The 16,549-nt window shown below is 47.1% G+C and overlaps 1 protein-coding gene and 1 long non-coding RNA gene across 10 annotated transcripts in view; one reads left to right on the top strand and one right to left on the bottom strand.

Annotated features, from left to right (window-relative positions):
- The window catches only part of LOC140426148 (uncharacterized), a 165,656-nt gene that overhangs the window by 56,077 nt on the left and 93,030 nt on the right, over positions 1-16,549 (top strand). The gene's annotated exons all lie outside the window — the stretch shown is intronic.
- Positions 1-16,549, bottom strand: part of tlcd4a (TLC domain containing 4a) — a 99,582-nt gene that overhangs the window by 36,001 nt on the left and 47,032 nt on the right. For all 9 annotated transcript variants that reach the window (XM_072510561.1, XM_072510553.1, XM_072510554.1 and 6 more), the window contains one exon: positions 10,940-11,034. In XM_072510561.1, coding sequence (XP_072366662.1) covers positions 10,940-11,034 — 95 coding nt within the window. The remainder of the gene's footprint in view (positions 1-10,939; positions 11,035-16,549) is intronic.

Raw genomic sequence — 16,549 nt, 5'->3', positions numbered from 1 at the left:
ACGGGTTTTGCTTTGGTGGAAGTCTCATACTCCACCAAGTGCCTCGGCTTGGTTGGGTGACCTCATGTCCTTTTTACATTTGGAGAAGGTTAAGTCCACTATTAGAGGATCGGTAGAAGGGTTCTACCTAAGATGGCAGCCATTAATTTTCTTTTTTAAGGAGTTAGTCACTGTCAGTTGTTAAGAGGGTTTACTTTAGTTTTTTGGAGTTATGTGCTTTTGCTTGTAGTCTTGTTCTTTTATTGTGTAACTCTGGTTAATTGTTTTGTATGATTTTGTTTAATATGATAACATTTTAATTTAATTTAATTAAAAAAAATTTTTTTTTTTTAATTAAAAAAAAATTTGAGTATTTGGTAACTAATTAAACATAATAACTTAATTATAATTTAGAGGGATATCTAAGCCAGAGATCGGAGAGTATTATAGTTAGCTATCGCATTTCTATTAGAAATCTAGTGCTAGGAAACAGATAGTTGACAGTAACTTTGAAATTTGTTTTAAAATATTTTTTTAAAACGACAAATTTTAATTTTAATTAATTGACGCAATGTCAGTTAGAGGGGTGCTGTGCTCTTACTGTGAGATGTGGCAGGTCCGGGAGGCTTCCAGCGTCCCGGATGGTTTCATCTGCAGAAAGTGCACCCAACTGGAGCTCCTCACAGACCGCATGGTTCGGTTGGAGCAGCAATTGGATGCACTTAGGAGCATGCAGGTGGCGGAAAGCATCATAGATCGCAGTTATGTAAATGTGGTCACACCCAAGGTGAAGGCAGAGAAATGGGTGACCACCAGAAAGGGCAGGCAGTCAGTGCAGGAATCCCCTGTGGTTGTCCCCCTCTCGAACAGATATACCCCTTTGGATACTGTCGGGGGAGATAGCCTATCAGGGGAAAACAGCAGCAGCCAGAGCAGTGGCACCACGGCTGGCTCTGATGTTCAGAAGGGAGGGTCAAAGCGCAGAAGAGTAATAGTAATAGGGGACTCTATAGTCAGGGGCACAGATAGGCGCTTCTGTGGACGTGAAAGAGACTCCAGGATGGTATGTTGCCTCCCTGGTGCCAGGGTCCAGGATGTCTCCGAACGGGTAGAGGGAATCCTGAAGGGGGAGGGCAAACAGGCAGAGGTCGTTGTACATATTGGTACTAACGACATAGGCAGGAAGGGGCATGAGGTCCTGCAGCAGGAGTTCAGGGAGCTAGGCAGAAAGTTAAAAGACAGGACCTCGAGGGTTGTAATCTCGGGATTACTCCCTGTGCCACGTGCCAGTGAGGCTAGAAATAGGAAGATAGAGCAGATAAACACGTGGCTAAACAGCTGGTGTAGGAGGGAGGGTTTCCATTATCTGGACCACTGGGAGCTCTTCCGGGGCAGGTGTGACCTGTATAAGAAGGACGGGTTGCATCTAAACCGGAGAGGCATAAATATCCTGGCCGCGAGGTTTGCTAGTGTCACACAGGAGGGTTTAAACTAGTATGGCAGGGGGGTGGGCACGGGAGCAATAGGTCAGAAGGTGAGAGCATTGAGGGAGAACTAGGGAATAGGGACAGTGTGGCTCTGAGGCAGAGCAGACGGGGAGAAGTTGCTGAACACAGCGGATCTGGTGGCCTGAAGTGCATATGTTTTAATGCAAGGAGCATTACGGGTAAGGCAGATGAACTTAGAGCTTGGATTAGTACTTGGAACTATGATGTTGTTGCCATTACAGAGACCTGGTTGAGGGAAGGGCAGGATTGGCAGCTAAACGTTCCAGGATTTAGATGTTTCAGGTGGGATAGAGGGGGATGTAAAAGGGGAGGCGGAGTTGCGCTACTTGTTCGGGAGAATATCACAGCTGTACTGCGAGAGGACACCTCAGAGGGCAGTGAGGCTATATGGGTAGAGATCAGGAATAAGAAGGGTGCAGTCACAATGTTGGGGGTATACTACAGGCCTCCCAACAGCCAGCGGGAGATAGAGGAGCAGATAGGTAGACAGATTTTGGAAAAGAGTAAAAACAACAGGGTTGTGGTGATGGGAGACTTCAACTTCCCCAATATTGACTGGGACTCACTTAGTGCCAGGGGCTTAGACAGGGCGGAGTTTGTAAGGAGCATCCAGGAGGGCTTCTTAAAACAATATGTAGACAGTCCAACTAGGGAAGGGGCGGTACTGGACCTGGTATTGGGGAATGAGCCCGGCCAGGTGGTAGATGTTTCAGTAGGGGAGCATTTCAGTAACAGTGACCACAATTCAGTAAGTTTTAAAGTACTGGTGGACAAGGATAAGAGTGGTCCGAGGATGAATGTGCTAAATTGGGGGAAGGCTAATTATAACAATATTAGGCGGGAACTGAAGAACATAGATTGGGGGCGGATGTTTGAGGGCAAATCAATATCTGACATGTGGGAGGCTTTCAAGTGGCAGTTGAAAGGAATACAGGACCGGCATGTTCCTGTGAGGAAGAAAGATAAATACGGCAATTTTCGGGAACCTTGGATGACGAGTGATATTGTAGGCCTCGTCAAAAAGAAAAAGGAGGCATTTGTCAGGGCTAAAAGGCTGGGAACAGACGAAGCCTGCGTGGAATATAAGGAAAGTAGGAAGGAACTTAAGCAAGGAGTCAGGAGGGCTAGAAGGGGTCACGAAAAGTCATTGGCAAATAGGGTTAAGGAAAATCCCAAGGCTTTTTACACGTACATAAAAAGCAAGAGGGTAGCCAGGGTAAGGGTTGGCCGACTGAAGGATAGGCAAGGGAATCTATGTGTGGAGCCAGAGGAAATGGGCGAGGTACTAAATCAGTATTCACCAAAGAGAAGGAATTGGTAGATGTTGAGTCTGGAGAAGGGGGTGTAGATAGCCTGGGTCACATTGTGATCCAAAAAGACGAGGTGTTGGGTGTCTTAAAAAATATTAAGGTAGATAAGTCCCCAGGGCCTGATGGGATCTACCCCAGAATACTGAAGGAGGCTGGAGAGGAAATTGCTGAGGCCTTGACAGAAATCTTTGGATCCTCGCTGTCTTCAGGGGATGTCCCGGAGGACTGGAGAATAGCCAATGTTGTTCCTCTGTTTAAGAAGGGTAGCAAGGATAATCCCGGGAACTACAGGCCGGTGAGCCTTACTTCAGTGGTAGGGAAATTACTGGAGAGAATTCTTCGAGACAGGATCTACTCCCATTTGGAAGCAAATGGACGTATTAGTGAGAGGCAGCACGGTTTTGTGAAGGGGAGGTCGTGTCTCACTAACTTGATAGAGTTTTTCGAGGAGGTCACTAAGATGATTGATGCAGGTAGGGCAGTAGATGTTGTCTATATGGACTTCAGTAAGGCCTTTGACAAGGTCCCTCATGGTAGACTAGTACAAAAGGTGAAGTCACACGGGATCAGGGGTGAGCTGGCAAGGTGGATACAGAACTGGCTAGGCCATAGAAGACAGAGAGTAGCAATGGAGGGATGCTTTTCTAATTGGAGGGCTGTGACCAGTGGTGTTCCACAGGGATCAGTGCTGGGACCTTTGCTCTTTGTAGTATATATAAATGATTTGGAGGAAAATGTAACTGGTCTGATTAGTAAGTTTGCAGACGACACAAAGGTTGGTGGAATTGCGGATAGCGATGAGGACTGTCGGAGGATACAGCAGGATTTAGATTGTCTGGAGACTTGGGCGGAGAGATGGCAGATGGAGTTTAATCCGGACAAATGTGAGGTAATGCATTTTGGAAGGTCTCATGCAGGTAGGGAATATACAGTGAATGGTAGAACCCTCAAGAGTATTGAAAGTCAAAGAGATCTAGGAGTACAGGTCCACAGGTCATTGAAAGGGGCAACACAGGTGGAGAAGGTAGTCAAGAAGGCATACGGCATGCTTGCCTTCATTGGCCGGGGCATTGAGTATAAGAATTGGCAAGTCATGTTGCAGCTGTATAGAACCTTAGTTATGCCACACTTGGAGTATAGTGTTCAATTCTGGTCGCCACACTACCAGAAGGATGTGGAGGCTTTAGAGAGGGTGCAGAAGAGATTTACCAGAATGTTGCCTGGTATGGAGGGCATTAGCTATGAGGAGCGATTGAATAAACTCGGTTTGTTTTCACTGGAACGAAGGAGGTTGAGGAGAGACCTGATAGAGGTATACAAAATTATGAGGGGCATAGACAGAGTGGATAGTCAGAGGCTTTTCCCCAGGGTAGAGGGGTCAATTACTAGGGGGCATAGGTTTAAGGTGAGAGGGGCAAGGTTTAGAGTAGATGTACGAGGCAAGTTTTTTTACGCAGAGGGTAGTGGGTGCCTGGAACTCGATACCGGAGGAGGTAGTGGAAGCAGGGACGACAGGGACATTAAGGGGCATCTTGACAAATACATGAATAGGATGGGAATAGAAGGATACGGACCCAGGAAGTGTAGAAGATTGTAGTTTAGTCGGGCAGCATGGTCGGCACGGGCTTGGAGGGCCGAAGGGCCTGTTCCTGTGCTGTACATTTCTTTGTTCTTTGTTTGTTCTAATAAACCCTTGGGAGCTGGGAACAGCTTTGGTCTGGTTTCTGGAAGATTAAGGGCTGGATTCTCCGCCCCGCCGCACCACATTTCAGCCCCGACACGCCGGTGGGATTCTCCGTTACGCCGGCCGGTCAATAGGGTTTCCCATTGTAGGGCAGACCCACGCCATCAGGAAACCCCCGGGCGCCGGCAAAATGGAGAATCCGCCCTAAGTGTCCATTTAAGAAACTGTGTAGCGAAGCTTTCAATCATTCAAACGTTAAATGAGGGATCTTTCCTAATGAATAGTGTTTCGACAATGTTGCCATTATATTGTTTAATGCAGGAAAAGTCTTAAAACTTAATCTCGCAACGAGATCCTTCAGGTCAGTCACGGGAAATTCAAATATCGAAGGGGTTAGAACATAGGACAAAGGGGTCAGAACATAGGACATTCCTTGGTCTTGATTCTATCATAGCCTATTGCAAACCCAGTCTTGCAGCAATGTCCTTCAGGATTGAGCCAGCTTGGTCAGTAGTGGTACTGACAAGGCTTGGATTGGTTTATTGTCACGTGTACCGAGGTACAGTGGAAAGTAGTGTTCTCTTGGGCTAAGGGACAGAGAGCAGGTTGGGGGCGGAGGCTGCCTGAGGGCGGACCGGTGGAGGCGGGCCCCCAAAAAAGGGGATGGCTGATCGGCGAGGGGCGGGGGGGGGCGGGGGGGGGGGGGGGGGGGGGGGAAATAAGCCCCCCCAACTAGGCTGATCACCTGGAATGTTCGAGGGTTAAATGGGCCAGTCAAGAGGGCACGTGTGTTCGCGCTTCATTCATGAGATAGAACATAGGACATACAGTGCAGAAGGAGGCCACTCGGCCCATCGAGTCTGCACCGACCCACTTAAGCCTTCACTTCCACCCTATCCCCGTAACCCAATAACCCCTCCTAACCTTTTTGGACACTAAGGGAAATTTAGCATGGCCAATCCACCTGACCTGCACGTCTTTGGACTGTGGGAGGAAACCGGAGCACCCGGAGGAAACCCACGCAGACACGGGGAGAACGTGCAGACTCCACACAGACAGTGACCCAGCAGGGAATCGAGCCTGGGACCCTGGCGCTGTGAAGCCACAATGCTATCCACTGTGCTACCGTGCCCTGCTTCTTAGGGGACTGAAGGCGGACGTGGTAATGTTGCAGGAGACGCACCTTAGAGTAACTGACCAGTTTAGATTGAGGAAAGGCTGGGTCAGTCAGGTCTTTCACTCGGGACTAGACTCAAAGACTAGAGGGTTTGCAATCCTGATCAATAAGCGGGTGGTGTTTGAGGTGTATAGAATAATCTCGGATGTGGGAGGTTGGTACATTCTGGTCTGTGGGAAACTGGAGGGGGTGCAGGTGGTGTTAGTAAATGTGTATGCGCCATATTGGGATAATGTGAGTTTATAAAGAGGATGCTGGGGAAGATACCGGACCTGGACTCGCACAGGTTGCTTATGGGAGGGGACTTCATCACAGTTATTGACCCTGGCTTGGACCGGTCAACTCGAAAATGGGTAGGGTGCCAGCAATGGCAAAGGAACTAAAAGGGTTCATGGAGCAGATTGTGGGGGAGGGGGGGGAGGTGGATCCATGGAGATTTGGGCAGCCGAGGGTGAAGGAGTTCTCCTTCTACTCATATATGCATAACGTGTATTCACGGATTGATTTCTTTATTTTGAGCAGGGCCTTACTGGCAGGGGTGGTGGACACGGGGTACTCGGCGATCACAATCTCAGACCATGCTCCGCACTGGGTTGACCTGCAGATTAGTAAAGACAGTAACCAGCGCCCGCAATGGAGGTTAGATGTGGGACTTTTGGCTGACGAAGGGGTGTGCGAGCGGCTGAAGAAATGTATTCAGAACTACCTGCAGGTCAACGACACGGGGGAGATTTCGGCAGCGATGGTCTGGGAAGCACTGAAGGCGGTGGTCAGAGGGGAGCTGATCTCGATACGGGCCCATAGGGAGAAGGTGGACAGGGCAGAGATGGACCGACTGGTAAAGGAGATACTACAGATCGCTAGGAGGTATGCGGAGACCCCAGAGGCAGGGCCTTTAAGGGAACGGCGGAGGCTACAGGCGGAGTTCGGCTTGTTAACCACAGGGAGGGCGGTGGAGCAGCTGAGAAAGGCGAGGGGGCGATCTAGGAGTATGGAGAGAAAGTGAGCAGAATGCTTGCACAGCAGCTTAGAAAGAGGGAGGCAGCCAGGGAGATAGGGTAAGTAAATGACGGAGATGGGAACTTGGTTGGAGATTCAGCAGGGGTGAATAAGGCGTTTAGGAGTTTCTACAGTAGGCTGTACAGGTCGGAACCCCCTATGGGGCCAGAGGGGATAAGGCACTTCTTGGAGGGGCTGAATTTCCCAAAAGTAGACGGGGAGCTGGTAGATGGGCTGGGGGCCCCGATCGGGTTGGAAGAGATAGTGGAGGGTCTGAAGACCATGCAGTTGGGTAAAGCCCTGGGGCCGGACGGGTACCTAGTGCAGTTTTATAAAAAGTTCTCTGGGATGTTGGGGCCGGTGTTGATGAGGATGTTCAATGAGGCAAGGGAAAGAGGGGTGCTGCCCCGACTATGTCACAGGCCTCGATTTCGCTGATTCTGAAGCGGGACAAGAACCCGGAGCTGTGAAGCCAATATCCCTGTTGAATGTGGATGCTAAACTGCTGGCCAAAATTTTATCCTTCAGGATTGAGGATTGTGTTTCGGACGTTATTGTGGAGGACCAGACGGGGTTTGTTCAGGGTAGGCAGTTGGTGGCCAATGTAAGAAGTTTGTTAAACGGGATCATGATGCCCCTGGAAGGTAGGGAGGTGGAGGTAGTGATCGCAATGGATGCAGAAAAGGCTTTTGATCGGGTAGAATGGGATTATCTGTGGTACTGGGACGGTTTGGATTCGGGCGGGGCTTTATTGAATGGGTCAGGTTGCTGTATCAGGCTCCTGTGGCAAGCGTACGGACAATTGTTTGCGCTAGCTATAGACCCGTTGGCAACTGGTCTGAGAGCCTCAAGGGGTTGGTCCGGGGGGTCGGGGGGGGGAGGGGGGGTGGAGCACAGGGTCTCGCTCTATGCAGACGACCTGCTTCTGTATGTATCGGACCAAATAGAGAGGATGGAAGAAATCATGAGGATTCTAGGGGAATTTGGCCGGTTTTCGGGGTATAAGTTAAATATGGGGAAAAGGGAGATGTTTGCGGTCCAGGCGAGGGGACAGGAGAGGCGATTAGGGGAGCTGCCGTTTTGATTAGTAGGGGGAAGCTTTAGGTACCTAGGCATTCAAGTGGCGCGGGAATGGGACCGGCTGCATAAATGAAATCTGGTCGGGCTAGTAGACCAAATGAAGGACGATTTTCGGAGATGGGACGACCTTCCATTGTCACTGGCTGGGAGGGTGCAGACGGTGAAGATGTTGGTCCTCCCAAGATTCCTGTTTGTATTTCAGTGTCTCCCCATCTTCATTCCGTGGTCCTTTTTTAAACGGGTCAACAAAGTGATCACTGGCTTTGTTTGGGCGGGCAAGACCCCGCGGGTAAGGAAGGTAATGCTCGAGCGGAGTCGGGGAGAGGTCGGGCTGGCGCTGCCAAATTTTAGTAACTATTACTGGCGAATATAGCCATGATCAGGAAGTGGGTGCTGGGGAGGGGTCGGCATGGGAGGGTATGGAGGCCGCTTCATGCAAGGGCACCAGTCTGGGGGCGTTGGTAACATAGAACACAGAACATCGCAGTACAGGCTCTTCAGCCCTCGACATTGCGCCGACCTGTGAAACCACTCTAAAGCCCATCTACAATATTCTCTTATCGTCCATATGTCTATCCAATGACCATTTGAATGCCCTTAGTGTTGGCGAGTCCACTACTGTTGCAGGCAGGGCATTCCACGCCCTTACTACTCTGAGTAAAGGACCTACCTCTGACATCTGTCTTATATCTATCTCCCCTCAATTTAAAGGTATGTCCCCTCGTGCTAGACATCAATATCCGAGGAAAAAGGCTCTCACTGTCCACCCTATCAAATCCTCTGATCATCTTGTATGCCTCAATTAAGTCACCTCTTAACCGTCTTCTCTCTAACGAAAACAGCCTCAAGTCCCTCAGCCTTTCCTCATAAGATCTTCCCTCCATACCCGGCAACATTCTGGTAAATCTCCTCTGCACCCTATCCAATGCTTCCACATCCTTCCTATAATGCGGCGACCAGAATTGCACGCAATACTCCAAATGCGGCCGTACCAGAGTTTTGTGCAGCTGCAACATGACATGGCTCCGAAACTTAATTCCTCTACCAATAAAAGCTAACACACCGTACGCCTTCTTAACAACCCTCTCAACCTGGGTGGCAACTTTCAGGGATCTATGTACATGGACACCGAGATCTCTCTGCTCATCCACACTGCCAAGAATCTTACCATTAGCCCAGTACTCAGTCTTCCTGTTATTCCTTCCAAAATGAAGCACCTCACACTTTTCTGCATTAAACTCCATTTGCCACCTCTCAGCCCAGCGCTGCAGCTTATCTATGTCCCTCTGTAACTTGCAACATCCTTCCGCACGGTCCACAACTCCACCGACTTTAGTGTCATCTGCAAATTTACTCACCCATCCTTCTACGCCCTCCTCCAGGTCATTTATAAAAATTACAAACAGCAGTGGCCCCAAAACAGATCCTTGTGGTACACCACTAGTAACTGGACTCTAGTCTGAACATTTCCCATCAACCACCACCATTTTTCTTCCAGCTAGCCAATTTCTGATCCAAACTGCTAAATCACCCTGAATCCCATGCCTCCGTATTTTCTGCACCGGCTCTTGGAAAGAGCACCCTACCCAAGGTCAACACCTCCACCCTATCCCCATATCCCAGTAACCCCACCCAACACTAACGGCAATTTTGGACGCTAAGGGCAATTTATCACGGCCAATCCACCTAACCTGCACATCTTTGGACTGTGGGAGGAAACCGGAGCACCCGGAGGAAACCCACGCACACACGGGGAGGATGTGCAGACTCCGCACAGACAGTGACCCAAGCCGGAATCGAACCTGGGACCCTGGAGCTGTGAAGCAATTGTGCTATCCACAATGCTACCGGGCTGCCCCAGCCAAAACCATAGGGTGATCTCATTTAGTGACAACAGCGCCAATGGACTGCACTACCGTATTCACCACAAGCCTTTTCCTTGGTCTGATGAAGGAGCCAAAAACCTAAAATGTTCACTTTTTCCCCCCTCTCCACAGACTACCTGGCCTGCTGAGTATTTCCTGCATTTTCCATTTTGAATTTCAATCTCAGTTTTGTTTACAGTAAATTCCTGAATAAGAACTCATTGCTGTCAGACAGACAGGATGATGTACCTTTACAGGAATTATCACACTCTAATACCGTGGAACATGGATTAGGAAAATCAGTTAACAATATCAATAAAAAGAACTTGCATTTATATTACGCTTTTCACGACCACTGGATACCCCAACACACTCTATAGCAATGAATTTGAAGTGTATTTACTGCTGCAATGTAGGAAATGTGCTAGTCAATTTGTGCACCATAAGCAGCAATATGATAAAGACCATATTTTTTGAGAGATGGTAATGGAGGGATAAGTATTGGCTGGACACTAGGGTAACTCTCTTGCTTAGAAATATTTTACATCCACTCGGGCAGGTAGATGGAGCCTTGGTTTAACGTCCCATCTAAGAGGTGGCACTTCCAACAATCCAGTACTCCCTCAGTCCAGCGCTGGTGTATCAGCCTTGATTTTGGTGTTCAAGCCCTGAAGTGGAACTTGAACCTTGCAACTCAGAAGCAAGAGTGCTACCAGTGATCTACAGCCAATCGTTGGACATATATCATGACGCCTTTTGAATGACTTCTGACTCAAAGCATATTCAAATTTAAGATTTCCAATAAGGATCTAATCGAGATAACTCATCGTCAGTCTGGGGATAAATAAGGGGAAAAAATTGAAATGCACATGTGGAAATAATATGCTGTCAAAACAGATTTCAGATTACAAAGCATGTAAAATATTTTTTCATATAGGCCACAAGTTGGCTTTTGACTTTACCTACAAATAATTTAATTGCCTGTAAAGTGCTTTAGGATGTTTGAGAAATCCAGTATATGAACGCAAGTCCTTTCTTTGCAGCTAACAGAAGTCTAAAGCACACACACACACAAGTGAAAGCAAATTCAGTTCCACGATGGCCATGTTGAGAACATCACCCAAGTTGTCACTGAGTGTCTCTGAAGTCAATTCAATGGACAGCCGCAACATTAATTAATTCAACCACTGTATTTGGATTTTGCCTCATTATTGGCCCATTAATTTGAACTTGTAAGACAGCTAACATAATCTGCTGGCTAAAGCATAAGTCTGTGGCTGTTTCCCCTTGGTCCTTTCTTGCCCACAAATACTGCTATTGTTCAATATGGCACTCACCAGTACATAGTAGTAAGCATACAGCGCTGTCGAATGGTGGATAATAAAGTATATGTCTCCAATTGCTTTCCAATACCATAAAATAAGCAGGAAATCTGGAAAAGCAATGGAAAACAAAAAATAGGAAGGGGTTAATTGTGGTCTAGAGGTTTACTCAATTGCTCAAACCAGGCTTCAGCAGCTTTTACCACAGTATCAGCACAAACAGCCTAACACAAAAACAATATTACATAAATCTATCAGGGTAACAACTAACTGGAAATGTGGTATTACTATTTCAAAGAAAAACCTCCATAACAGGTCAGTGAAACGGTTGTGAATAATTTTAGGTAAATTACATTCAATTTCCTCAGGCAATGTGCTTTATTATGGTTATTGAAAATAGGAGTTACCACCCATATTCTTACACAATGCTTTAAATACAGTCTAGTGCGCAGAATTTCTGCATTGGATAATAGTTTATAGGATAAATCTATACAGCCCATAAAGTATCCACATACATTGTTTAGATCCTTCAAGTCAGTATCAGACAAGCTACTGAAGCGTATTTTAAAAAGTGTGCCGATCCACACATAACAGAAATGCTTCCTGCCGATTTTGCCCAAGTCATTATAAAGAAATTACGTAGGAGGTGTAACTAAAAGGGTTCCTGTATGCAGCCCTGTATGTTCTCCAATAAAGTTGGTTTAATTGGGTGATTCCAAGTGACATCAAAGGGTTCCATTTGCAAACGCAGTAACGCCATAGCATTGGCGTCAGTGGCACTCAGTCTGATCAGTCTTCAACCAAACTGATTCCCATTGCAAATACTTTCTTCTACCAGCTGCTGGTGTTAATAAATGATCTAAAAGGTTTTTAAATGTTTAAACAGTGTAAAAATTCTTTAGTAGTAAAACAAAAAGTATATTTATCATGAAATCCCCCATCCCCCCAACGCACCCCGACTCCCCAAGATTTATTTGGATGGTCACAAATTTGGACCAATTCAAATAAAAAGCAAACTACAAATCTCGACAGCGGTTGCACTGCAAGTTAACAGTTTAAATAGAATCAGTCTTCAAAACTTAATTCTGACTTGGCTTGCCATGTAGATCCAGGATTCTCTGCTTGTACTTGACAAAGCCACTCTGTAACATAGGTTGGTTAAATCAGTGTTTTTTATTGCAAATAGCAATAAAAGCAATTTTTGGTTCTTTACGTTTTGGAATCCCCAAAAACTGTTCACTGACCTGAAATACCAAGTCTCTAACAAACTGATGACATGCAATATTTGTAACAAGTGGTAAAAATACACACAACTGTTTTTAATTATCTGGACAGCAAGCACCAAAGTACTTTACATTAAAACCGTACCCCTTCAGAAAGAGTGCTGCAGTATGTTGATCCTCAGTCATTTAAATCGTTATGAACTGGAGTAATGTTTCCTTAACCCAATTATAATATTGACTCACAAAACACCTTCGGCGTTTCTTTAGAGCTAATAAGCTGAATGAAAAATTGCACCTCTTCATTCTTCTCTTCCCCCTACCCTCACAAAAACTACCTCCAAATAAAACAAATTCCTGAAGGTAAAAACAAAAAGATTAGCACAGGACCTCCACCAGAAAAAATAAAAATTAAATTGAGACAGGCCGATGCATCAAGTTACTCCAAGTCCAGTTTTTTAGCACAAGACAAATGACAAGGTCGAGTGCACAGCAGCAGCAGTAAGTAAAGGTTCAATCTGAACCTAACAAAGAACAAAGAAATGTACAGCACAGGAACAGGCCCTTCGGCCCTCCAAGCCCGTGCCGACCATGCTGCCCGACTAAACTACAATCTTCTACACTTCCTGGGTCCATATCCCTCTATTCCCATCCTATTCATGTATTTGTCAAGATGCCCCTTAAATGTCACTATCGTCCCTGCTTCCACCACCTCCTCCGGTAGCGAGTTCCAGGCACCCACTGCCCTCTGCGTAAAAAACTTGCCTCGTACATCTACTCTAAACCTTGCCCCTCTCACCTTAAACCTATGCCCCCTAGTAATTGACCCCTCTACCCTGGGGAAAAGCCTCTGACTATCCACTCTGTCTATGCCCCTCATAATTTTGTATACCTCTATCAGGTCTCCCCTCAACCTCCTTCGTTCCAGTGAGAACAAACCGAGTTTATTCAACCTCTCCTCTATTCCAAAACCTTTGCATTAAAACTTTCCATTACAGGAATCTCTATGCAAAAGACTCTTAGAATGAAGCAAATTCATTTTTTAAAAAACATTCTGGGAGGCACAGTGCTGCCTCACAGCGCCAGGGACTGGATTCAATTCTGGCCTTGAGTGACTGTGTGGCGTTGATCCGTTCTCCCAGTGTCTGCATGGGTTTCAACCGAGTGCTCGGGGTCCCTCCCATAGACCAAAGAATTTTCTTTAAAGTATTGTTATTGAAGAGTTTCATTTAGAACAAACAAATAAAATATATCAAAATATGCAATAGTAACATTCAACAATTTGAAGGGCAATGTTACAGTAACCCTGCTTGTAAGCACCTGTGCTACAGGTGTAGGGCATTGCTGGTCACAAAAGGTCTTTGAAGATGCTGGTGAATGCTTCCACCTGAAGTGGAACCCTTCATCCAACACCCTGATGGCAAATTTTATTTTTTCATGCCTCAGGAATTCCGCCAGGTCGGCCAGCCAGTCTGAGACCTTGGGTGGCGAAGCCATCTCCATCCGAGCAGGAATCGTCGCTGGGCTATCAGAGAGGCAAAGGTCAGGGTGTCGGCCCCCCAACCCCTGAAAGTGTTCTGGCTGTTCTGACACCCTGAAGACTGCCACTAATGGGCATGGCTCCACCCTAACCCCACGACCTCAAACATGGCCTTGGTGATTCAGAATCTGGTCAGCCTTGGGCAGGACCAGAATATGTGGGATTGCTTAGCCAGACTCCCCGTCACCGCTCACATGTGTCTTCCACCTCTGGGAAGAATCCACTCATGTGTGTCCTGTGCCCTCTGTGCATCACATTTAGCTGTGCCAGGCTAAGCCTTGCACACAAGGAGCTGGATTTAAATCTGTGTAGTATCTCGCTCTGGAATCTTCCCCCTCTCTCAATGCCCAGTTTTTCCTCCCACCGGTCTTGTGTTTCGTCCACTGGGGCCCTTACCTCCTCCAGCAGTCATCCTTATGCACTTAACCTTCCCAAATTCATCCTCTATTTTTTATTTTTTATAAATATATTTATTCAAATTTTCCAACAAATTTTCAACAACCCCCCCCCCCCCCCCCCACAAGAAAAAATAAGCAAAAACACAACAATCAGAAATTATACATTGGATTTCCCCCAAATACAATAACCCCCCATATAACATTTAAAAGCACAAAATAGGGAGAAAAAAACACCTTCACCCACACGCCACCCCAAAAGAAACCACCCCCCCCCCCCACAGCCCCTGGGCTGCTGCTGCTGCTGACCTCCTCCTAACGCTCCGTGAGATAGTCTAGGAACGGTTGCCACCGCCTGGAGAACCCTTGCACAGACCCTCGCAAGGCAAACTTTATCCTCTCCAGCTTAATGAACCCTGCCATGTCATTGATCCAAACTTCCACACTAGGGGGCTTCGCATCTTTCCATAGTAGCGAAAATCCTCCACCGGGCTACCAGGGACGTAAAGGCCAGAATACCGGCCTCTTCCACCTCTTGCGCTCCAGGTTCGTCCGATACCCCAAATAATGCCAATCCCCAGCTCGGCTTGACCCGGGCGTTCACCACCTTGGACATAGTCCTCGCGAAACCCCTCCAAAACCCATCCAGCGCCGGGCACGACCAGAACATATGGACGTGATTTGCCGGGCTCCCTGAGCACCACCCACATCTGTCCCCCACCCCAAAGAACCTACTCAACCTCGCCCCTGTCATATGCGCTCTGTGAGTAACTTTGAACTGTATTAGGCTGAGCCTGGCGCAAGAGGAGGAAGAATTAACCCTGTCATGATATTCAGATGAACATCACAGCACATACATACACACATAATGATGGACAGATTAACGGACCAATCAACACACAAAACACGACAGCCAATCACGGACAAGAGCATACACAGTACAAAGCAGGGAACACGACACTTCCTGGGCACTCGAGCAGGAGAGAGTTCAGGGCACAGACCTCGTTGCCAGCCACTCAGAGGTTCACCATGTGCTGAATACCAGAGATTAATATGTTAATAGTTCATTGAAATAAAACTGCGTTGCACCATTCGCAACCGTGTTGGTTCGTCTGTGTATCAGAGTACCCAACACTTCATGATACCAGGAGTGAATTGACATAGAACATAGAACATAGAAAATACAGCACAGAACAGGCCCTTCGGCCCACGATGTTGTGCCGAACCTTTGTCCTAGATTAATCATAGATTATCATTGAATTTACAGTGCAGAAGGAGGCCATTCGGCCCCTTGAGTCTGCACCGGCTCTTGGAAAGAGCACCCTACCCAAACTCAACACCTCCACCCAACACCAAGGGCAATTTGGACATTAAGGGCAATTTATCATTGGCCAATTCACCTAACCCGCACATCTTTGGACTGTGGGAGGAAACCGGAGCACCCGGAGGAAACCCACGCAGACACGGGGAGGACGTGCAGACTCCGCACAGACAATGACCCAATCCGGAATCGAACCTGGGACCATGGAGCTGTGAAGCAATTGTGCTATGCACAATGCTACCGTGCTGCCCTTAAGAACAAATAAATCTACACTATATCATTTTACCGTAATCCATGTACCTATCCAATAGCTGCTTGAAGGTCCCTAATGTTTCCGACTCAACTACTTCCACAGGCAGTGCATTCCATGCCCCCACTACTCTCTGGGTAAAGAACCTACCTCTGATATCCCTCCTATATCTTCCACCTTTCACCTTAAATTTATGTCCCCTTGTAATGGTGTGTTCCACCCGGGGAAAAAGTCTCTGACTGTCTACTCTATCTATTCCCCTGATCATCTTATAAACCTCTATCAAGTCGCCCCTCATCCTTCTCCGCTCTAATGAGAAAAGGCCTAGCACCCTCAACCTTTCCTCGTAAGACCTACTCTCCATTCCAGGCAACATCCTGGTAAATCTTCTTTGCACCTTTTCCAGAGCTTCCACATCCTTCCTAAAATGAGGCGACCAGAACTGTACACAGTACTCCAAATGTGGCCTTACCAAAGTTTTGTACAGCTGCATCATCACCTCACGGCTCTTAAATTCAATCCCTCTGTTAATGAACGCGAGCACACCATAGGCCTTCTTCACAGCTCTATCCACTTGAGTGGCAACTTTCAAAGATGTATGAACATAGACCCCAAGATCTCTCTGCTCCTCCACATTGCCAAGAACTCTACCGTTAACCCTGTATTCCGCATTCATATTTGTCCTTCCAAAATGGACAACCTCACACTTTTCAGGGTTAAACTCCATCTGCCACTTCTCAGCCCAGCTCTGCATCCTATCTATGTCTCTTTGCAGCCGACAACAGCCCTCCTTACTATCCACAACTCCACCAATCTTTGTATCGTCTGCAAATTTACTGACCCACCCTTCAACTCCCTCATCCAAGTCATTAATGAAAATCACAAACAGCAGAGGACCC

The sequence above is a fragment of the Scyliorhinus torazame genome, chromosome 7 (assembly GCF_047496885.1).
Source record: "Scyliorhinus torazame isolate Kashiwa2021f chromosome 7, sScyTor2.1, whole genome shotgun sequence".
Classification (NCBI taxonomy): Eukaryota; Metazoa; Chordata; class Chondrichthyes; order Carcharhiniformes; family Scyliorhinidae; genus Scyliorhinus; species Scyliorhinus torazame.
This window is presented reverse-complemented; position numbering and strand designations above follow the sequence as displayed.